This window comes from Gigantopelta aegis, chromosome 10 (assembly GCF_016097555.1).
Source record: "Gigantopelta aegis isolate Gae_Host chromosome 10, Gae_host_genome, whole genome shotgun sequence".
NCBI lineage: Eukaryota > Metazoa > Mollusca > Gastropoda > Neomphalida > Peltospiridae > Gigantopelta > Gigantopelta aegis.
The window spans coordinates 69,821,936-69,847,382 of record NC_054708.1 but is presented as its reverse complement, the minus strand read 5'-3'; the positions used below and the strand labels follow the sequence as shown (position 1 = coordinate 69,847,382).

The 25,447-nt window shown below is 35.0% G+C and overlaps 1 protein-coding gene across 5 annotated transcripts in view; it reads right to left on the bottom strand.

Moving 5' to 3' along the window:
- Positions 1–7,520: 7,520 nt before the first annotated feature.
- The window catches only part of LOC121384521 (hemicentin-1-like), a 106,176-nt gene continuing 88,249 nt past the window's right edge, over positions 7,521–25,447 (bottom strand). For all 5 annotated transcript variants that reach the window (XM_041514946.1, XM_041514944.1, XM_041514945.1 and 2 more), the window contains 8 exons: positions 20,104–20,272; positions 16,493–16,663; positions 14,812–14,919; positions 13,619–13,859; positions 12,527–12,708; positions 11,755–11,859; positions 9,843–10,037; positions 7,521–9,005 (listed from right to left, as the gene is read on the bottom strand). In XM_041514946.1, coding sequence (XP_041370880.1) covers positions 8,959–9,005; positions 9,843–10,037; positions 11,755–11,859; positions 12,527–12,708; positions 13,619–13,859; positions 14,812–14,919; positions 16,493–16,663; positions 20,104–20,272 — 1,218 coding nt within the window. In that variant the 3' untranslated portion in view covers positions 7,521–8,958. The remainder of the gene's footprint in view (positions 9,006–9,842; positions 10,038–11,754; positions 11,860–12,526; positions 12,709–13,618; positions 13,860–14,811; positions 14,920–16,492; positions 16,664–20,103; positions 20,273–25,447) is intronic.

Sequence of the window (25,447 nt, the reverse complement as noted above, 5' to 3'; positions counted from 1 at the left end):
TATATTCTTGTAGGGTATTGTACATTTAATGCGATTATTATAAACAATTTTTATTGCTGTACTGTTATTTAATTTAATAATTAATGTGATGAATGTTATTTTCGTATATTTTATACTGTTAATTATTTTATAATATTGTCTTTTTATTGTTGTTAATTTTATGCCATTGATTATTTAGTGTAATATGTATTATGTATTTGTATTTTAAGCTTTTTATTATATAATGTCAAATACATTTTATCCCAGTGTTATCGTTAGAGCTAGGCGGTATTGAAATCTGAGGTTCGGTATCAGTATCTTTTGGGTGATTTACTTTGGTATCAGTACAATATTCAGTATTGACACAATACCAACACCAACATCGATATCGAGCGATATTTTCGTATACTCAGCTTTAAACACATGCCTATTTAAGTCTCACCCACTAATTTCATCTAAATAAAATTAAATTCCATACACACGGCTCTCGTCTGATTTATACCCAACCCATTTTTTGCATTTGTCAGATGTATTGTTAGTGCTATACTAAATGGCGTTAAACATTTCGGTATTTTGAAATTTGCTCTGTACAGTAAATTGGTATTGACAACATATCGATACTCAACGGTATATATGATAATATCACCCAGCTCTAGTTACGGTATTTAATGAAATTTGCTCTGTACAGTAAATTGGTATTGACAACATATCGATACTTAACGGTATATATGATAATATCACCCAGCTCTAGTTATGGTATTTAATGAAATTTTCGTTTTAAAGCTCAACTCCTTTTTTTCGAGGTCTTGAATATGTATTTTGTTTTAAAGTATGAATCATAAATTAAGAATAGATTCTTAGAAAATGTATCGAGTGCATATACTATGTAAAAAAATTATTTTATATAAATATAAATTATAATCAATAGATTCATAGAAAATGTATTAAGTGCATATACTATGTAAATTTTTTTATTTCATATAAATATAAATAATAATCAATAAATTCACAGAAAATGTATTAAGTGCATATACTATATAAAATTTTATTTTATATAAATATAAATTATAATCAAAACTAAAGTTCTTATTAACTGCATATAATATGTAAATTAATGTTTTAAATAGAATCCACAGTAGTTATAGAAATAGATAATACTACATTTATGTGATTACCTGCATTTTAATTAAAATGTTTATGGAATGAATGTAAGTAAACTACAAAACTATACTACCTTTCACGAACAGTAAGCATTGTTTTGAAGTTTTATTTTGTTAATTTCAAGTAGTACTACATATTTGACTGTACACGCTTTTACTTGTTATATTTGTGATTGCTTTGACTAATTACCATACTTTTTTAACCACGTTATTGTAAATAGTTTTACTTTGCTGTTATTATTTTATTAATTTTAATTACTAATTTTAATTCATATACATGTGATAACATTTTATTTATTTATTTTTACTGTAATAATTAAAAAAACAATTGTTATCCAAGTAAATACTTAAAATTCAGTTTTAGTAAGAATTAATCACCATTTTCTTTTCAAATATATTTTTGTCTTTTACAGGTATATTTTGTTATTGCTTATTGTGTGTTTGTTAATAGATACCTGTACATTGTGTCTGTAAATTAGACATTTACTAAATGTGATTACTCTTAAAATAAAGAATTAGATGGTTACGAGTTATAGTCTTTTACATAGCATCCCTTTTGAAATACTGACTGGAATGCAAAGAAAAACATAATTTTAAGCTTTATTCGGGGGGGGGGGGGGGGGGGGGTGTGTGTGTGGGAGAGAGGGATTTAGCTCAGTCTGTTAAGGTGCTTGCATCACAGTATCAAACCACCTCTGTGGATCCATTCAGCTGATTGTTTTTTCCCATTCCAACCAGTACACCATAACTGAACAAAGGCCGTGGCATGTGCTTTTCTGTATGTTGTAAAATGCATATAAAAGATCCCTTGCTGCTTTAGGAAAAATGTAGCGGGTTTTCTCTGATGACTACATATCAGAATTACCAAATGTTTGACATCCAATAGCTGATGATTAATTAATGTGCTGTAGTAATGTCGTTAAAAAAACACCTTTTATTTCCTCACAACAGATCAATCATGACCAACACCTTCCTGCGATACATGGTCCTCTCATATGAGTTACATGTGTATGTTATTACCAAACCAGAGATATTCTACCTATGATTGGAAAATACAAAGATACTAACTAGTGTAATTAAATTGGTGTACCGAGATGAAACTACCATCCTACATCATTAGACGTTTTTCTGAAATGTTTGTCCAGGGTCATATTCATAACTGGGTGTAAAATCGGCAAGAATTGCATGGAATTAAATGGTTTGCTTATGGTACCATAACCTTATTTAGTATGTTTTAAAAAAAAATCAATTTAAACAAAAATGATTATTTTGTGTATTATTATTAAACATTTTTTTATAATGTACAGTTCAGTAGGTAATAATCTAGTTCTCAAAACAAAACAAAAACAAAAAAAAGTGTTAAAAAATTGAATAATAATAATATATAAAAATTGAATAATAATAATATATAAAAATTAACTTAAAAGTTAACTTTATAAAGTTAAATCCAGACAATTGTTGGGTTTTTTGCCAAGGTGTAGTCAAATATCAGATGACATGGACAGACAGTCCAGATAGCTGATCTGTGCCCAGGACAGCATGTTTGAACTTTAATTGGATATAAACACAGAAATAAGTTGAAATGAAAGTTTCTAACTACAGCCATGTAATGATGTACAGAAAATTACCAAGAATGACATCAGGTATGAATAACATGTCATCCTTATTTTAAATGTTTGGAATGTGTAGCATAGGGTTTTTCAAAGATGCTTTGTGGCACTTATGTAAAAGCAAAAGTAAGAATAGCACTTTTTACTTTTTACTGGAAATGCCAAGTATATAGTAAAATATTATAATAAATTTAACCTTAAAAAAATGCAGTGATGAATATTTATAAATGCAAGTTTCATTATCTAGGATACATACATGTAGTTTGTGAGAAATAGAGCTAAACGTGAAAACTTAACACTAAGCTTAACACTAAATGTTTTTAATTAAAATTACAATTTAATAAATTACAAATGTTTAACATGCAGCGAGATGAACATATAATCATAGGCACATCTATCAACTAAGTTTCATTGTCTAGGGATTATAATTTGTGAGAAATGGAGCTAAATTAACTAGGGGTTTGTGGGGGTGGGGTCAGCTGTTTAACTCCTTCACCCCTACTTGAGCACATTTAAAAATAAATAAATTCAGGGAGCATGACTCGAGTACACCATCAACTTTGTTCTTAACAGTCTAGACCCCTGTGTGTAAATTCTGCGTAAGCACGCATGTAAAGACTGAAACTTAACTGAGCCAAACACAAATTTAAACTTTTCAACATTGCTGCTGCTGAAAAGTAATACCTACATGTATGTGTTAAAGGCATACTGTCACGGATTTAAGGACCTTATTTCTCTAAAAATGAATAATAACTAAAAATTACATTAATTGTTGGAAACCAAATCTAGCTATTGCATCACTTTAACTGAACCATGATGGAGCGAAATCCATGTCGGCCCTCTCAATAATTTTAGTTTTTGAATTATGGACCATTGCCATAATTCAATTATTTTCACAAAATATCATTATGAAGATGGTTGAATAAAGTACATTTAGGGACAAATAAAATTATTTTTGTTCAGGTAGTACTTTGTTGGACCATTAAATAGGTCAGTGGTCTGTGACAATATGCCTTTAACAACTAGTGTGAATAAACAACAAAACAAGCCTTCAACTATGAACAAAGTATTATTTACACCATAACAAAATATACAAACAACATTGATCGAAATAATAACCCTTAACAACTAACAACTCTACACCTATTCTTTTGATTTCTGCCAGAATTTTGAGTAATTTTAAACTGACATGATTTCAATAATTAAGACAAGTATCTATCATTACATTCTTACACTCTGTTTCATTTAGTATTCTTCACAGGCCCAGTTAGCACTGCGTAACGTTGTTGCCCACCAATGTTTTATAGTACAATTCTAGTACTAATACATCTAGAACTACATTTTTACATACTGTTCATTAGTATTCTTCACAGGCCCAGCTACCACTGCGTAAAGTTGTTACCCACAGATATTTTATAGTACAATTCTAGTACTAATATATCTAGAATAAAATTTGTCGGCGTACATAAACATACCGGTACTTGAGTTTTACACAAAATAGTCTTGACAAATATTCCCATTTTGTATACTCAATCAGGACAGTAGTTTTGCATACATGTAAGCATGAGGTAGTTTAATACACGATAATCTATTAGCAACAATACAGTATTGATACCAAAAGTATTACTGGTTAAAGTACAGAGCCCAATTTCACAAAACATCGTAAGCCTAGTTTTGCACGTAAATGTAAATTTATGACTAAACCACAATTCTTAGTAGGAATATTACTACTATAGTCAAACCTCTCAAAACCGGAATTCCCTCAAAACTGGAAGTTTTTCATGGTCCCTTTTTAAATATCTGTACAGAAGAGAACCTCTCTAAACCAGATACCTCTTAATACTGGACTTTTTACTTGGTCACAAGGGTGTCCGGTTTAGAGGAGTTTTGCTGTAATAGTAAAACAAAAATACAGTTGAATCTCGTTGGCTCGAACCCCGTCAGTGCTTGAGAAAGTGTTCCGACCCATCGGTAGTTCGACTTAAACATTCTGTCAACAACGAGTAAGTGTAACTCTGGACTTCGTTTTTGGTTTGAGCATTGCAGTAGATTTGACCATTACGAGTTCGACCCAACAAGATTCTACTGTAGTTTGAAATATACTTATTTCAATTTCTTTTGTCCTTAAAATGTTCCATTGTCTGTAATGATGTAATGTTCTGCGTGAAATAGATGCTGAACACATATAAACATATGGCCGAAATAACTTCTAGTCGCAGACTTAAACTTACGATGTTTTGTGACATTGCTCCCGATTTCTAAATTAGTCACTGGCCACTATTCATGATGTATGGTACAGAATATATTTAGGACAAAATGGAACAAATTCAATATTTGTTAGTATTGTGTTAATACAGTGTTATATGTCTGTTAAAGCTGCAGTGTGGAGTGTATTTTATATTCAAGTATTTGGAATAGATCATTCAATTTAACTTTTTTTCCATGATCAGGTCAGATGAGGTCATAGGTTTTAATCGTGCACATTCAGAACAAGCTGTTGTAGCACACGCCTGTCATGGATGCAGGTGTCGACTTTCACCGACTCCTCCATTCAAGACAGGAAATGGTTTCCATGATGTGTGATTCTTCTATAAATCTAGTTCCCATAAAGAAATAGTATTTGCTTTTGTATCAATGTAGTGCACAGAATAAAATAGTGTTTTGTTTTGATTTATTTTACTTCTTCTTATTATTTTTCTTTTACATGGGTTTCCCTTCAAAATATGGTCTTATTCTCAACATTATCTTTATTAGGAATATAGTTTGCACATCAATATTTCATTGTTTTAAAAAAATTGTTTTCTACTTTTATTTCATTAAACAAACTTGTTAAATGTTTCTGGCACCACAACCTTTCACAGTATGTCAGAAATGACAATCATACATTATGACAGCAATGAAATAATATTATGCAATAATTTACTGTAATTAAAACTGGACAAAATTTCACAACTTTCACTGTAATTAATAAACAACATTAGACTATCTGCTAAATATTTTATGTGAAATGTGTTCTAAGTCATTAGCAGATACAAACATTAATTTTAAAGTTCTCTATAAAAATATTTTAAATTCAGTGCTGTTATACAGTAAATATATGGGTATAAAAGCTGTTTATATATAAACAAAGTTTAGAAATATTTTATACTATTGCAATATTGAGTTTTATTATTACTTCAAGTTAAAATTAAGTTGTCAGCAAAATTCTCAACATAAAAATTAAACATACATTATTATGTTGTACAAACACAAACAAGAAATATTCTACATATAAATATGGCTTCCTATGTACAGATCTGCAACAAATATTATACAGCATCTACTTTTGTTGTAAGCACACACCATTAAACACAAGTTATTGTGTACAAATGCTGCAGTTACACTAGGTTTTAGGATTCTTTCTTTACTGATTTTCATTTTATTGTTTTTCAGGCCTAACCTATTTTTGGTTCACGCCTTAAATTTGGGAAATCCTCTACATAGACAGTGGTTCCCTTTGAAGTTTAAGCATTGTTCCCTGTATGAACGATGGGCAGGAGGTAGCCCAGTGGTAAAGTGTTTGCTTGATGCGTGGTCAGTCTGGGATCGATCCCCATTGGGCTATTTCTTGTTCCAGCCAGTGCTCCTCAACTGGTGTAACAAAGACCATGGTATGTACTATCCTGCCTATGGGATGGTGCATATAAAAGATTCCTTGCTGCTAATCGAATAAAAGTAGCCCATGAAGTGGCGAAAGCGGGTTTCCTCTCTCAATATCTGTGGTCCTTAACCATATGTCTGACGCCATATAACTGTAAATAAAATGTGTTGAGTGCATCGTTAAATAAAACATTTCCTTCCTTCCTTCCTTATATGGACGAGACAAGTTGAGCAAAAAAGGAAATTGGTTACCATATTTTAATTTTGCATAACCCATAAATAGGTTATGCAAATGTTAAAATCTCAGAGGCCAGGTTTTTTTTTTATATACAGATGCTACTTCTTTACTAGCTTTATTTTAATAGAAAAACCCTGAAATGTCAGTAAAAAAAAGTGCTTCATATTCAGAAGGTGGGGTGGGGGAGAGATAATAGCTTTAACAGTGTGACAGGTCAAAATTAAAATTAACCCTGTCTGTGGCTAATTTCATTAAGAGGTTATCACCCTATAAACATACTGCCACATCAGCCAATCAGTTTTAAAGTTGTAGACCCTAGTTTGAACCCGTGAAAATAAGACAGTAAGTTTGGTTAATCTACCAACCTGTAACACATCTGGATAAAGTTACAGTAGAGTGAAACAATAGTCTTTGACGTTTAAATGGGGAAATACCCTCTAAAATTGGACAAGCTTGTCTCAATAACTGTTACTTCTCAGAGGTATGTGCATTTTTAGAATTACAAACACCAGGATGACCAGAAACACTTCGCATGTATGGAAATGGATTTTAAATATCAACAAAGAGTACCGGTGAGGCACATGATACGCCCATCACGAAAACCACTATCTATATTAATGAATATGTTACGGGTATGATTCAAGTCTAATTATGTGAAATTTTTGCAATGGGATGGATGAACAGTTTGTTTTGGACCAAACACCATCCCAAGTTGTTCCTATATGTTGTTTGATGGTCCTGTATGCATCTATATGCATCTGTATGCAAGATATGGTCCGGACAAGAAAAAGTTAACGGATGGACCTATGTACGTACGGATGGACAATGCCATACCATAATACGACCCATCATAGATGGCCGTATAAAAATGGCTCTAATAGTGAAAAACATGTTCTGTTGTTTAAAAACGAGGGTCTGTCACTTTAAAACATACTGATCCATGAAACACAGAACAGATTTAAAAACGAGGGTCTGTCACTTTAAAACATACTGATCCATGAAACACAGAACAGATTTAAAAGCCTAATACATGTAATAGCAGAATCATATCTGTCCAAAGATGATGAGAACCATGACTAACATATTACTGTTTCCATTATGGCTCCCAAACAGCCGAGATCTAACAACATGCTACTTATACTTTTAAAAATTGAAGTAGAGTCCTAAAAACTTTTGAGGATTCTACTGTTTTCTTAAGCATTATGCTGACTTCCATCTACAGGACTCGCCCTACCCACTGCCAAATTAGCATGTTGCTAATTTTTATACAAAGTGACTACAATATTTAGCATTTGGCTAATATATATATATATATATATATATTTTTATTTTTTTAATTAGCCACTTTTAACCACTTTCAATGAAATACATGTATTCTACATATTTGAAAAATGGCTACAAGAAATATTATTTCCTGTGTGAAATAATGTTTCTTCAGAATTACTATCTGTAATACTGTAGCTATTTTTTTGTATAAGACTATTGTTTTATTAGGGTTTTTATAACACATTGCAGAAAGTGTACCCATTTATCTATCTAGATCTTGGGAGGAAAAGCTGGTGAAGAAATGTGTATGATACAATGAATATGTGAAAAATTATACACGGTAAACACACTAATAACCTATTAGTAAACACGATGCTGTTATGTAAGGTGTGACATAAACATTAACAATAATATATAAACTACATTTCACAATAAACACTGCAGCATACGTGATGTGTTTTGGGAAATCATCTCCTTCTTGTTTAAGCCATATCAATCTAGAATCCATTTATATGCATATAACCAAGCCATAAACTATACACATATCAATCTAGAATCCATTAATATGCATATAACCAAGACATAAACTATACACATATCAATCTAAAATCCATTTATATGAATATAACCTTATCTCCCACTTGGCTATATGCACATCAGTTTTACAACCCACGTCTGAACTATACTGGTATCTATCCATAATGCACTTCCGCTCAAACACAGCTATGCTATTTTTCTTCAAGAGGTCAGATGTCAGTATTCCACAACACATCAAGGTTTATATACTAATCACAAACGAGGTTCATGCTCCAACACAGATGGAGGGATGAAGGGACTGTCACAAATGTGTCACATCGTGTGTCCATCCTTCCTACAGGAACTGGACACATCACTGTTCAGCTCAACACAGTTTTGTGAGCTTTACTGTTCCTAGTGAATCTGAAGGGACTAAAACTGCAGTGTCAGCAGCAGCAGTAGGCTGTCTGTCATTCTCCAACACCACAGCACAATGTTTTTTATTCATCTGGCAGTGTAGTTTGGTGTTCTCTCGTTCTCAGATCTCCTTTCACCTTTCCGTCCTGTTCAGTCTTGACAGCAGTATATGCTGCAACACTGAAATCAAGCATTTTTCCATTATAATCAAACATTTAAAGAACAGGTTTATGTAAACCTGACAACAACTGCAGAAATTACATTTAAGCTACTGTATAAGTTGGTGATATTATTATGACCAATAATAAATTATCAAAAGAATAAAAGATGCACACACCACTCTTACAAAAGAGTTTATTATTATTACTAAAAATAACATATAAACATCACTATGACTCACTTTTCTAATCATAATTTTAAAAAAGTAATTTTTGTCCTTTTGTTTTTTTTACCAGTTCCATTTTTGAGAATTCATTAACAGCGATGTCCATTTCTTAAAAGGACTGTCCCAAATTTGCTTCCATTGTAAGATGTTTCTGACTAACACAGCCTTTTTGATCACAGGAAACGCACAATACACAAAGTTAAATTTCATTTAAATAACAAATGCACATTAAAACAAAATTAAATTCATACCACCCAAGCATTAAATACAAAAGGCAATCACACTCAATATGAGCGCCTCATATGAAAACAGCCCATGAAGTCGTAATGTTTGTCTTATTGCCATTGGAGGCACTTGTATCATGTGACATTGCCTTAATTGGTCAGTTATTTAGAAAATTTGTTTTTAATTTTCATTATTATTCATACTTATCTTGTACTAGCACAACAACAATGCTATATGACCCCGAGTCATAAACCTACACTGCAGAATTATCTCCCTTGCCGGATGTATAATGTAGCCTACACCCGTGCATGGGCAGACCATATAGCATGGTTGTTGTGCTGGTACGACAAGTTGAATAAGACTAAAACAAAGCTTACTGAATGTGTATTTCCACCAGTGATACTTACAATACTGACAGGAACTGCCCCAGTGAGATGACCGACAGCGACACTTTCCTCGCACACAGCGCCCGCCATTCAAACACGCCTTCTTGCACTTGAGCACTTTTCGTCGACAGTACCGCCCCCCATAGCCAGCCGAACATTTGCACTTGTTGGGGCGGATACAAACTCCTTTGCTGCCACAACTGGGTGTGCAGATAGCTGTAAAAAGATTAGCAAGTATGTACATGAAATACAAAAATCAATTATGTGTATTAAGTAATTAAATATTGTGGAATACAATTTGCGTTTGTGTGTTCTTTTCCTCCGACATGACAGGCCAAATTTACAAAGCCTGTTTATGTCTTACATGCATGCAGTTACATACATTTACAATGCTTAAACACCTGTTTATGTCTTACACGCATGCAGTTACATACATTTACAATGCTTAAACACCTGTTTATGTCTTACACGCATGCTGTTACATACATTTACAATGCTTAAACACCTGTTTATGTCTTACATGCATGCAGTTACATACATTTACAATGCTTAAACACCTGTTTATGACTTACACGCAAGCAGTTACATACATTTACAATGCTTAAACACATGTTTATGTCTTACACACATGCAGTTACATACATTTACAATGCTTAAAAACATGCATACAAGAAAAACAGGCTACATAAATTCGGCCCGACTTGTTTCGAGGCGAATATTCAGATGTACCAAACCAAATAATCATGTTAATACTCAGCATGGACATTCTTTTAAAACAGTATAAATATCTTTTATGGAACATTTTAATTTTTTATTATGTAGCTATTGTAATAACCAGTAATATCGACCAATAATTGTAAGTTCTTATTCTAAAGATTTTAAACATTCTACATTTTAAAAATGTCTATCAAAATATAATACAACTGTTTCCATCTTAAAATATATATACATGTTATTTTGGCTTTAACAATATTTATTTCTGCCTTCTAACATATCAGGATAATCAACAAGCAATATCTATATGAAGATCTCATGGGTTAATTTGTTATAAATTTGAAAGAATATTGCCACAGTGTGCACACAACATGTGCCCAAACTAACTGTTCAATTTTAAATCGCACCCTTTGCAACATCATGTGCATGCTTCGTGATCAAAACAATCGGTGCATTTTTTCATGCTCTTTCAGTGTGAACATTAACGCACATCGTGCACTTATTTTGAGTTTTATATCTCATTTCATTCCATAATTATTGATATTTGAAAGGGAATATCCCCATATTATTTTGAACAGTATATAAAGACAAATTTTCAAAACATTTGACCAACACCCTTTGCCTCTCCCTTAACATTTCATAATCAAAATAATATGAACAAATACAAGTACATGTATAGTATTACTCCTTTAAATTCTAACTTAGCTTTTAAAAGGAACTGAAAATTCCCTCTTCTTTGACACTAAAATTTCTCAAGTCAAAGACATGGGCATCAAGTCAAATGTTAGAAATAAAACCCTGCATATATATTAGTTAATATGGATGCTAAGTTCAGTTTAATTCTGAATCTGTAATACTTACAATTTTGATAATGAGCAAACTTGTAATAGTTCATACAGTAAATTTAAGTGTAATATTAATACTAATTCAATGAAATTCCTGCGGTGCATCCAGAATTTTGTAAATGGAGTCCACAAAAAAATTAAAAGGGCCATTTGATTTTGTCGAAGACAAATAATCAAGCTTGCAAAGGGAGCGAGATCTGTTGGGGAAGTTTTGGGGCATTCTCCACTGATTCTGATTCTGTAGTAATTCAAAGTTAAGCTGAGAATTATTGCTAATTTCAGTGTAATTCTGATTCGGTAAAAATTCAGAGTAAAGCTAAGAGTTAATTAATATTAATGATAATTTCAGTGTAATCTCATTCTGTAATACTCACGGTTCTGACAGCGAGCTCCCTTGTAGCCAATAGTACAGTGACAGCGGTTAGGGGCAACACACTCGCCACCATTCTCACAATCTGGGCTACATTTCTTTGCCCTGCCTAAATCAAATAATTTAAATAAAAGATATTAAAGTATTAAGTACATGTATATAGCAGTACTGAAAGGGAATGAAGAGAAAATGGAACACTTGAAAATATTTTATGTGTCTGATCAAAGTTTCATAATTTTGTACCAAAACATATTAGTTTTTAATTGAATAAGCCTTCTGAAAGTACTTCTAAGTAATACCTGTTTGCTACTGGATTTAACAAGATTTCATATCTCCTAAGTTTTTGATAATGGGCAGGAAATATTGTGGTAATTATACATGTACACAGTCATATTAAAAAACCAAACCCAAAAACATAATAAAATAAAGATCAAACATGCTGACAATAAAAAAGAGCTTAATGTATATATATATTTAGATTACTGCCAAAAAAAGATGATTATTATGAACCTACTATTCTTCTTCTTGCAGCAGATGGTAATAATTTAAAATTACAGCCAATAAAAGATGATTATTATGAAGAGCTTACTCTTATTCTTCTTGCAGTAGATGACAAGAAAAAAGGGTTTAAAATAAAATAAAAAATTAATTACTGCCTGCCAATAAAAAATGAAGAACCTACTCTTATTCTTCTTCTTGCAGAAGACAACAATAAAAAAAGGGAAATATGTTTTTTAAAATTAAGGCCAATAAAAAGATGATTATGAAAAACATACTCTTATTCTTCTTCTTCTTCTTGCAGCAGACCACCCCCGAGATGTGACCGTCCTGGAACACACAGGCCGTTTTGTTCTTAGGGTGGTACGCGTCAATCCGGCCTTGAGACAGACACGAAGTCTGCGAGTACCGCAGGAATCCACAGTGCTGACCTATACCGGCCATCTTACCCTTGGTGCACCTAGCAAGTAAAATAAGAAATACTACAAATGAATGAATGAATAAGTGAATGGATAAATAAATGAATGAATAGATGAATGGATGAATGAAATGAATGAAATGAATGAATAAGTAAATGGATGGATGGATGACTGACTGACTGACCAACTAACTGACTTACTGACTGACTTACTGATTGACTGACTGACTGACTGACTGACTGACTGACCGATCGACCAACCAACTTACTAACCAACTGACTGACCAACCGACTGACTGACTGACCACTGACTGACCAAGAATTAATGACTGACTGACTGACTGACTGACAACCTGACTGACTGATGGATGATTAAGTGACTAAATGTAATGACTGGCTAAATGTAACAACATCATAGCAAGTACAATACATCAGCAATCGGGTATCAAACACAGGTAAAATATTAAAATGCTGTCTATCGACATCTAATTTATTTTTACTTTTGAATACTTTTGATCATATTAATCAAAACATTCTTCTAGTAAATAGTATTTGACATAAATTTAAGTGACAATATCAAGACATTCTACAAACACTAACCCTCCCCCTCAAAACACCGAAAGAAAACAGTCATATAGTATCAGGTTCATAGGAGTTGGCGACAGGGAATTGGCCCTTTAACCAGAAAAACTGATACCTTTCAAATCTACAAAAGATCTTCTATATATTAAATAAATATTTAGTCTCCAGCTACAAAAAGGCTAATTGTAGGCAAGCAACCTCCTCCCCAAAGCTATGGCACTAAATACATACAATTTCAACACCAATACAATGTTTTGTCACTTTGATTTCACATTTTTTGTACACTCTAATTCTCATTGTTTTACTTTTTAAAAATGTATTGATATATATAATCTCATTTTCCAACTAGTAAAACAATTTCCAGTCCTACTTTTTACACCGTCCTCTGCTGTTTGCTGCGTTGTAAGCATAACATCCCTCGAGGTCAAAGATGTCCAACCAGGTGACCTCCCTGAGGATTGACCGATCTCTGGGGTTGCACACCCTCCAGCCCCTCCGACAGAGCGCCTTGCCGTGCCTGACATGACCCTTCCACTTCCCGGCACACGCATGGATGTCGCGGTGGAGGTGGAGACCCTCGGTCGACCCGTCCTTACAGCCAGACGAATATTCTGTTGGAAGGAAGGAAGGAAATGTTTTATTTAACGACGCACTCAACACATTTTATTTATGGTTATATGGTGTCAGACATGTGGTTAAGGACCACACAGATACTGAGAGAGGAAACCCGCTGTCGCCACTTCAAGGACTACTCTTTTCGATTAGCAGCAATGGATCTTTTATATGCACCATCCCACAGACAGGATAGTACATACCACGGCCTTTGTTACACCAGTTGTGGAGCACTGGCGGGAATGAGAAATAGCCCAATGGGTCCACCGACAGGGATTGATCCTAGACCGACTACGCATCAAGTGAACGCTTTACCACTGGGCTACGTCCCGTCCCAATATTCTGTTGGTGTCAAGAAAATATTGAGAAGTAACTTTAAATAATGACCCTAGAATGCTGAGCAAGATTACATATTGCTTTGTTGTTGTATATAATACATGTATAAAGTGTTTGTGTTATACAGAATTGCTCTCTTCCCCAGTATATGCCCATGATTGTACAATGCTTGTACTATATGCATGTCAAAGAGATTCAGTCATCATGTTTTCATGCAAACAATAATTATAAGGTCTGTTATCTATTTATATATTAGTCAGGAAGTATTTTTGAAATCCTGAATAATTTTAAACATACATGTGAAAAATGTGATGTACAATTTCACACAATATGGAACAAACGGTGGTACTTTTACTACTAAAGTAAGTAATTTTACACTTTAACAAGATAGGTTTTGTCTCAAATACCAAAATCTCTTATTTTTTTGATAACAAATAACCAATTAATGTTTCCTAACTGCCAACATCAGAAATGAAGTTTTGTAAATAATAAATTACAAATAAATGTATCCTACCTGTAACCATCACATACGAGCCGGGTTATTGTTTGTGTACCTGATGATATGACACAATAGGTTTTGTAAATGTACATGTATAACAAATCAACGTATCGTACCTGCCACCATCACATACGAGCTGGCCATGTCGATCCCTTCCTCGTTGATTACTTCACACGTGTACAAACCTGTGTCAGACTTCCGTGCTAGTGTCACCAGTAAGTCTCCTGAAGTTAATACAACAAATAACAGTTACAGTAAGTCTCCTGAAGTTAAGACAACAAATAACAAACACAGCGAGTCTCCTGAAGTTAATACAACAAATAACAGTTACAGTAAGTCTCCCGAAGTTAAGACAACAAATGACAGTTACAGTAAGTCTCCTGAAGTTAAGACAACAAATAACAAACACAGTAAGTCTCCTGAAGTTAATACAACAAATAACAGTTACAGTAAGTCTCCTGAAGTTAATACAACAAATAACAGTTACAGTAGGTCTCCTGAAGTTAAGACAACAAATAACAAACACAGTAACTCTCCTGAAGTTAATACAACAAATAACAGTTACAGTAGGTCTCCTGAAGTTAAGACAACAAATAACAAACACAGTACGTCTCCTGCAGTTAATACAACAAATAACAGTTACAGTAAGTCTCCTGAAGTTAAGACAACAAATACCAGTTACAGTAAGTCTCCTGAAGTTAAGACAACAAATAACAGTTACAGTAAGTCTCCTGAAGTTAATACAACAAATAACTGTCATACTAAGTCTCTTGAAGTTAATACAACAAATAACTGTCATACTAAGTCTCTTGAAGTTAATACAACAAATAACTGTTATACAAAGTCTCCTGAAGTTAATACAACAAATAACTGTCATACTAAGTCTCCTGTAGTTAATACAACAAATAACTGTCATACTAAGTCTCCTGAAGTTAATACAACAAATAACTGCTATACAAAGTCTCCTGAAGTTAATACAACAAATAACTGTCATACTAAGTCTCTTGAAGTTAATACAACAAATAACTGTTATACAAAGTCTCCTGAAGTTAATACAACAAATAACTGTCATACTAAGTCTCCTGTAGTTAATACAACAAATAACTGTCATACTAAGTCTCCTGTAGTTAATACAACAAATAACTGTCATACTAAGTCACTTGAAGTTAATACAACAAATAACTGTTATACAAAGTCTCCTGAAGTTAATACAACAAATAACTGTCATACTAAGTCTCCTGTAGTTAATACAACAAATAACTGTCATACTAAGTCTCCTGAAGTTAATATAGCAAATAACTGTCATACTAAGTCTCCTGAAGTTAATATAGCAAATAATTGTCATACTAAGTCTTCTTAAGTTAATATTATAAACAACTGTCATACTAAGTCTCCTGAAGATAATATATCAAACTATTGAAATATCTTATCGGACTAGTTGGAAGGATATTTGAATTGGGGGAGAGGGACAAGCTACTGTAATTTGATTAATAGTACTGTTATTTTTGTTGCAAAACAGCACTTTAGCGTGAAAGTTGTGAATTTTTTTAACAACTGACATCGTCTTAAGTAAGCACACCCTAACCTGGAAAATAATGCATGTCTATAAATTGTACAACCTACAGTTTAAACACACATACCCCCACCCCCAGTTTTCAGTATTTTGGTGGGTGAGGTGACATGCTTTCTTGTATAGGTTTTATCATCACTTGACCTCAAATGCAAATTCTTAGCATCTAGAGAACAAAATAACAAATTATGGATGACACTTTTAAAGCCTGGTTATTTCGTGTGTACCTGATGATAATACAGAAATGCGTGGATTGTCACTGCTCATCTGGACTCCGTCTTTGTACCACTGGACACGCGGGGGTGGCATGCCCGTGGCCTGGCACGTCAACAGGAAGATCAGACCCGTGTACACATGCATCTTCTCCGGCGGCTTCACCGCGATACGTGGACGCTTCACTGAAATAATACACACTTGGTTACTGAAATAACACAGACACTTCACTGAAATAATACAGACACTTCACTGAAATAATACAGACACTTCACTGAAATAATATAGACGCTTCACTGAAATAATACAGACACTTGGTTACTGAAATAACACAGACACTTCACTGAAATAATACAGACACTTCACTGAAATAATATAGACGCTTCACTGAAATAATACAGACACTTGGTTACTGAAATAATACAGACACTTCACTGAAATAATACAGACACTTCACTGAAATAATAGACACTTCAATGAAATAACACAAGACGCTTCACTGAAATAATACAGACGCTTCACTGAAATAATACAGACACTTCACTGAAATAATACAGACACTTCACTGAAATAATATAGACACTTGGTTACTGAAACAATACAGACACTTCACTGAAATAATATAGACACTTGGTTACTGAAACAATACAGACACTTGGTTAAAAATGGATCTAGTTGAACACTGTGAACCAAGCTAGAATTAGGAATAACAAGAATTATGCAGAATTAAATGTTTCGCCTACCATAAACATTTTTGGTGCACTTTGATGAACATTCATAGGTGCGACTATGAACCAAGTTTCATTGACCTGAGACTGATTAGTCTGTGATGCACAAGTTAGCTACAAGCTAAATCGAATTTAGTTGGAAAAAACATTTAAATTTGTTTAAAACCTGATTTTTGAGGCTATGTATGAAATAGAATACTACATTTGTGTCCTTTAGATACCATTTATCTTACAACTCGTTGTTTAAAAATGTGTACAATGTTTTAAAACAACTTGTTGTAAGATAAGTGGCATCTAATAGCCACTGTGGGTGTGGGTACGCCTGTCGTGGGCACAACCTCCGAGTTCTCCATGACAGGTAATAGTCACTCATGTAGTATTCTCTATGTAGTGACCATACACCTCCCATAACAGGGAGCCAGTACCAGGAAGTGAACTCAGCCTTTACCAGAATTTAGTTTGATGGCTCAACTATTACACAACAAAGTCCAGTAGATATGGCTTTCAATAGTTATGCTGTGTATTCATATTGAGTCACCCGGCCCTGATATGATGTGTCACCTGGCCCTGATATGATGAATGAGTCACCCGGCCCTAATATGATGAATGAGTCACTCGCCCCTGATATGATGAATGAGTCACTCATCCTGATATGATCAATGAGTCACCTGGCCCTGATATGATGAACACTTTGCATGATCTACTCTCATAGCCATTTGAATTTGTTTGTAGTCTAGACCGGCCTCAGTGGCGTCGTGGTTAGACCATCAGTCTACAGGCTGGTAGGTATTGGGTTTGGATCCCAGACAAGGCATGGGATTTTTAATCCAGATACCAACTCCAAACCCTGAGTGAGTGCTCCGCAAGGCTCAATGGGTAGGTGTAAACCACTTGCACTGACCAGTGATCCATAACTGGTTCAACAAAGGCCATGGTTTGTGCTATCCTGCCTGTGGGAAGTGCAAATAAAAGATCCCTTGCTGCCTGTCATAAAAGAGTAGCCTATGTGGCGACAGCAGGTTTCCTCTAAAAAACAGTGTCCGAATGACCATATGTTTGACATCCAGTAGCCAATGATAAGATAAAAAATCAATTTTCTCTAGTGGCGTCATTAAATAAAATAAACTTTACTTCTTCTTTTTTTGTAGTCTATGTTTTTAATTTTTTTGAGACTGGATGTATTCATTTTAGATCTGTTACATGGATTCTTGTTTATTGAGATCCAGTCTTATTAAGTTTTACATATTGTTGTTATATATGAAACCTCCCCACCCTTCTAAAAAAAAATTAAAAAGAAGAAAAGGTGGAAAAATGAGATGTCACAATGGGTCTGAAAAGGGGGGACAACTCTAGACACCTTGTCTAAAAACAATTTCTTACATCATATGAACACTGTTAAAAGTTAAAAGTTTGTTTTGTTTAAAGACACCAGTAGAGCACATTGATTTATTAATCATCAGCTATTTAATGTGCTATTTAGTAGGAGTAACTTACGTGGCACAAAACAGGTTTCTTCTTTCCTATCTATATCAACACAGCCAAAGGTTAATCAACAAAAAGTTAGCCTGTTTTGTTTAATGACACCATTAGAGCACATTGATTTATTATTTATCGGCTATCGGAGGTAATTTTGACATATAATCTTAGAGAGGAAACCCGCTACATTTTTCTATTAGTAGCAAAAGATCGTTTATATTCACCATCCCACAGACAGGATACCGTATATCGCTGTGTATTAGCCGACTTTTTGATACAAAAATTATCAAGTCAAAGGCTGGGGTCGGCTTATCTAAGGAGTCAACATTTTATTGGAAATGTAAAGTTAGAATAGTGACGTCACGGATCGACTCGATCTATTGTCATTATTGTGCTCTGCATTTCCGCTTTCATAAAGGTTTAATATTGCATTTTAACACAAGCTATTACAAATAAAAGATATTAAAATTGTATATATATGTTCATCTTTAATAAATGTTGGTGTTTAAAAGTTATTTAGTAATATTTATCTGTTTAAACAACAATAAATGGTGACCGATCAAAACAATTTCGGAAAACTTCGCAGGTCACGTGTCATTACAAAACTGCTTACTAAACCGGTGAACATCTTAATTGTTGCAGCTTCATTTGTTTTGTTTGTCGGCTTGGGATTAATCGACACGGGTGGTTGGGTATGGTAGGGTATAGCCGACTAGTAATGAAAAGACCGATTAGCACAACCAACAATGCAAACAGTCACTGTGTTTTTAACGTGTGGCTGCAATCAAGAATGTTTAGGTATTTTCGCTATCTTGGTACTTATATTTTACGAGAAATAAATTAACCAGACACCGTTTCTATAAACAGAAATCGGCTACTGCTTCCGGATAAGTTTGCCGTGACAAATGACGTTTGAAAGCAGATGTACTTTGTCATTTTGTAGACCACACAGACATCTGACTTGGTTAGTTTTATATAGGGGGGTCGGCTTATATACAAGGTCTATAATTTTAAAGCCGATTTGGAGGGTGAAACTAGGGGGTCGGCTAATGCATGGAGTCGGCTAATACACAGCGATATACGGTAGTATATACCACAACCTTTAATATACCAGTCCAGGTGTACTGGATGGAATTAGAAATAACCCAATGGGGATTGATCTTAGACTGAGCACACATCAAGCATGCACTCTATCGCTGGGCTACGTCCTGCCTAAGACTGTCTTCAAGAATAACATTCACCATCCCACAGACAGGATAGTACATACCACGGCCTTTAATATACCAGACCAGGTGTACTGGATAGAATTAGAAATAACCCAATGGGTCCAGCAATGGAAATCGATCCAGACCGACACCACATCAAGCAAGTATTTTACCACTGGGTTACGTCCCACCCTGCAGACAGGTCAATGAACAAACCTGGCATTTTGCAGCATAGGACACCTGTGGCAATCCCGGGCTGGTACTGACATGCGCGATGGAAGTGAGCATCCACACAGCAACTGGCGTCAATCCGGCCCCCGCTGATACAAGACGTCTGACCCTGGTGAATATTCGAACAGCCGTGGCCCAGGCCTGCTAGGTCATCCTGAATTGTAAACAAAAAATCACAGATTCAAAAATATTTTTCTCTTACTCCAAGTCTAAGTTCAGCCAACCATTGTTCGCTAAATGTTTGCAAACTATTTTGATTGGTACTTGCAGCGGCCATTTGGTTTACTGTTTAATGTAAAAAACAGTCTAGCAAACTTTAGAAAGAAGAAAGAAACGTTTTATTTAACAACACACTCAACACATTTTATTTACGGTTATACATGTATGGCATCCGACATATGGTTAAGGACCACACAGATATTGAGAGAGGAAAACCGCTGTTGCCACTTCATCGGCTACTCTTTTCAATTAGCAGCAAGGGATCTTTTATATGCACCATCCCACAGACAGGACAGCACATATCACGGCCTTTGATATACCTGTCATGGTCACTGGCTGGGGCGAGAAATAGCCCACTGGGCCCACTGACAGGGATCGATCCCAAACTGACCACACATCAAGTGAGTGCTTTACCACTGGGCTACGTCCCGACCCCCTAAACCAATGATGCCATTACGTCAACTGAGATGTCATCATGTAAAACAGGCCATGAAAAGGACTTTATAGAAACAGATTTATGTCTATTTTTTAAAATAAAATAAGTTGTGTTGTTTGTAATTATAAAAAATGTTTCCCATTTTGTGTGATATTTATTGATGTATAACAGTATATAATCGGTTTGCTGTGCTACGTGATTTTATAGAATACATACAATTCACACAAAAATATAAACAATTCTCATAAAAAATGATCTTCAAATGGTTGGCTGTGTCTGATGATGGTTGTTGTACAAGGTATTCTAGTCAGATTGCAGAATATTTATACCTTAAATACTGTAAAATATTTGTGCAAGCTTTAAAAACTCTGCTTTGCCCTTATTTATCAGGTGGTTGTTATACAAAGTGTCCTTTACAGCTACAGATAATTTATACTGTAAACTATTTATATTTGTAAAGAAAAAACTTTTACTAACTGCTCTTTATCCCTTCTTAACAAGTGGTTATAATAAAAAAATTAAAAAACATTGCAGCTAGTTGATTAAAATATTTATATTTGTAAAACAAAAAGCTTTACCAACTCTACTTTGCCGTTTATCAATGAGTCGTTATTATACAGTGTTTTCTTACAGCCAGTTAGACTGTAAAATATTTATAATTGTAAAAAAATACTTTTACCAACTCCTCTTTGTCCCTTATTAACAAGTGGTTATTATACAGGGTGTTTTTTAATTGTTCAAAAAAGCTTGACCGTCTTCTCTTTGTACCTTATTAACAAGTGGTTATTATACAGGGTGTTTTCTTACAGCCAATTAGACTGTAAAATATTTATAATTTTACCAATTCTTCTTTGTCCCTTAGTGACAAGTGGTTATTATACAGGGTGTTTTCTTACAGCCGATTAGACTGTAAAATATTTATAATTTTACCAATTCTTCTTTGTCCCTTATTGACAAGTGGTTATTATACAGGGTGTTTTCTTTCAGCCGATTAGACCGTAAAATATTTATAATTTTACCAATTCTTCTTTGTCCCTTATTGACAAGTGGTTATTATACAGGGTGTTTTCTTACAGCCAATTAGACTGTAAAATATTTATAATTTTACCAATTCTTCTTTGTCCCTTATTAACAAGTGGTTATTATACAGGGTGTTTTCTTACAGCCGATTAGACTGTAAAATATTTATAATTTTACCAATTCTTCTTTGTCCCTTATTGACAAGTTGTTATTATACAGGGTGTTTTCTTTCAGCCGATTAGACCGTAAAATATTTATAATTTTACCAATTCTTCTTTGTCCCTTATTGACAAGTGGTTATTATACAGGGTGTTTTCTTTCAGCCGATTAGACCGTAAAATATTTATAATTTTACCAATTCTTCTTTGTCCCTTATTAACCAGTGGTTATTATACAGGGTGTTTTCTTACAAGCAGTTAGACTGTAAAATATTTATAATTTTTCAAGAACGCCACGTCTCAACATGAGCCGGATTGAGCCGTCAACGGCACTCGATTTCCATCTGTCCTGTCACACTCGGCCAGTCAATTTTCTACTCGTTTAGCTCACTCCAGTCTCAAAAGGCCCTTCTCCGATTCGCATTATCTCCCCTAAATCTCAGTGCCTGTATCCCATTCTTCCCTTTTATGCAATGATTTCTCAGGTGAAGTAAATTGTAGGTGCTAAGGTATCTGCTTACTGTCGTCTGTCATGTTTACGTTAACCTGACATGCACGGCACACGTGTCTAAAAGTTATCAGTGCTAACATCGCCGCAATGTACCCTCAACGACCATCATTTAGTGCCATGCATAATTTAACAAGTATTGTATTCAGGGTATTTTCAACAAACAAAACATTTTGCAAATTGCTAACATTTCTATACAAACTGGTGGTCAACAGACAGAAATTTTTTAAATCCTGTTAACTAGCATTTCCATACACATTTATATTCGTATTTGACATCTATTGGTTTAGGTTGCTTCCAGAAATTATCACAAGGGAAGGGTGGAGGGGAAGGAGGTAGGGATAGCATGCAATTGGTTTTTTTATATACTCAACACCCACAAAAGAAGTGATATTTGAACCATGTAGGATAGGGAAAACAAGTGGCAAATCCACAAGGAATAAAGTAATAATTACAGGGCCTCAAACTCCACCCTTGCCCCCCCAAACACACACACACCACACACACACACCACATACACAAACACACCACACACACACACACCACATACAGACAAACACACACACACCACACACACACACCACTTATACACACAGACACAAACACACCACACACAGACACACACACACACACACACACACACAGACAGACACAGACAGACAGACACAGACACAGACACACAGACACACACACACAGCCTGGGTGTATAAATTCCGGAACAGTCCTGAATACCAATGTACATGTTGACAAATTCTGTAAACGAAAATCTATAACAACTACAATGCTGGGTTTTTTAAAATTTTTATTATTATTTTTTTTTTATTCCCTGTACATGTGTTGACAAATTCTGTAATTGAATCACAGAACCATTGTAATGCTGTTGGGTTGTTTTGTTTTTTTAACATTATTTTCTCAATTATTTTTTTAACAGACACACACAAACAATATCATTAAAACAATACACAATTTTTTTTCATTTGTTACTCTATGCAGTGAGGTCAGATTTTAACCTCACAATTTATATTTGTTGCCCTTTACACTGCCATAGTTATGCAACATCAGGTTTTAAGCCTATAATTTATGAGTCCTTCTCACTACCCTATTAAATGGTTATGCAACATCATGTTGTTTCCTTATAATGTTTTTCTTCTCTGTACTGTAAGCATTTTTAGACACGCTACAATTTCTAAGGTAATGTTTTTTAAATAGTTTTCTTACACACCCATCTATACTGAGTGCAAGTAGAAACTTTACAATCATATTTTTTATCATAAATTATTTGGGAGCAAATCAGTTGAAATTTGCGTTACATAATGGATGATAAAGGTCTTCCCGATGATACTGCACGGACGGGGAAGAGTGAAAGCGCACATATTGCCTTTCTGCACGTCTAAAGCGCAAAACCTGACAAACACATGCACAGGGTCACGTGATCAACACAGTGAACGGGTATGCCTTCAAATCAATTCACACGTGTATTGTTTAACAGGAAAACACATTAAAATTTCTGGTGACAAATTAGTGACTGAATGCCACGCCTCACAAATGCAGAACGTGAGCGTGCTGTGGGTAGACTACACGCAGGACAATCCGTTGCAGCAGTTGCTCGCACACTAGGATGCAGCCGACAGACCATTCATAATCTCAGAACCCATGTGCAACAGACAGGTGTAGTGGCAGATCGTCTGAGGCCAGGACATCTGCGTGTGACGTCACGCCGAGAGGATGGACAAATCAGATTACGTCATCTCTGTAATCAGTTCGAGACGGCCGCGTCCACAAGCAGACAATTGTTCAGGGGTCGGGTGTCACAATCCACCATCAGGAATCGACTGTGGACTGCTGGTCTGCGAGCTAGGAGACCATACAAAGGACCCATTTTCATGCCATTTCACCGTGGTCAACGTCTGGAATGGACCTGACGACATGTTAGATGGAATCAGAGACGCTGGAATAACGTCTTTAGTGACGAGTCACGTTTCACACTTAGGTTTGCTGATGGCAGGGTACGGGTGTGGCGTAGACCGCGAGAACGCTATGCGCAGTGTTGTGTTCAGGAGGTCGACAGATTTGGTGGCGGCAGCGTAATGGTTTGGGGTTCATTTTGTTCCCATGGTCGTTCCCGATTGATTGTCGTCCAGGGCAACCTCACTGCCACACAATACCGTGATCAAGTGTTGACACAGGAACTGTTGCCATTCATGCAACAACACGGTCCAGGATTGACATTTCAACAAGACAACGCTACATCCCATACAGCGATCTTGACGCGCAATTTCTTGCGAAACACCGGTATCAACGTCATGGATTGGCCTGACCTGAATCCCATCGAACACATTTGGGATGAATTGGGAAGACGACTGAGACAGCAGGCACTGATCAAGCAATGGCGACGACTTCCGGTAGATGAGGAGACGTTGTGCGGCTGTGGTGGCTGCGCGAGGCGGTCACACGTGTTACTGATTTCAGAACGTGTCATGATCTCATCATGTGAAAATTGTTTTGCGGGGTCACATGACATCAGGCGGTAATATGCAATAAATTGATCCCCACATCGACTTGTGTCAATCTGTATTGCTTCTCAAATGATATCGACATCCTTAGATAGCAGTTTTATAGTCATGCACCCTGTATTTAATTTGTGCGGTCAAATTTACGCAGTGTAAAGTTTCTACTTGCGCTCAGTATATGTGAAATTAACCTTTTCGTGTCTGTGCTAGAAGTAAGCAATGTTTTAATTAATGATGCACTCAACACATTTTAATAAAGTTATATGATGTCAGACATATGGTTAAGGACCACACAGATCATGAGACAGAATACCTGCAGGCGTTATGCAATGGGCTACTCTTTTCCAATTAGCAGCAAGGGATTTTTATATGCAGTATCCTGCAGACAGGATAGTACATACCATGACCTTTGTTACACCAGTTGTGGAGGACTGGCTGAAATGAGAAATAGCCCAATGGGCCCACCGACAGGGATTGA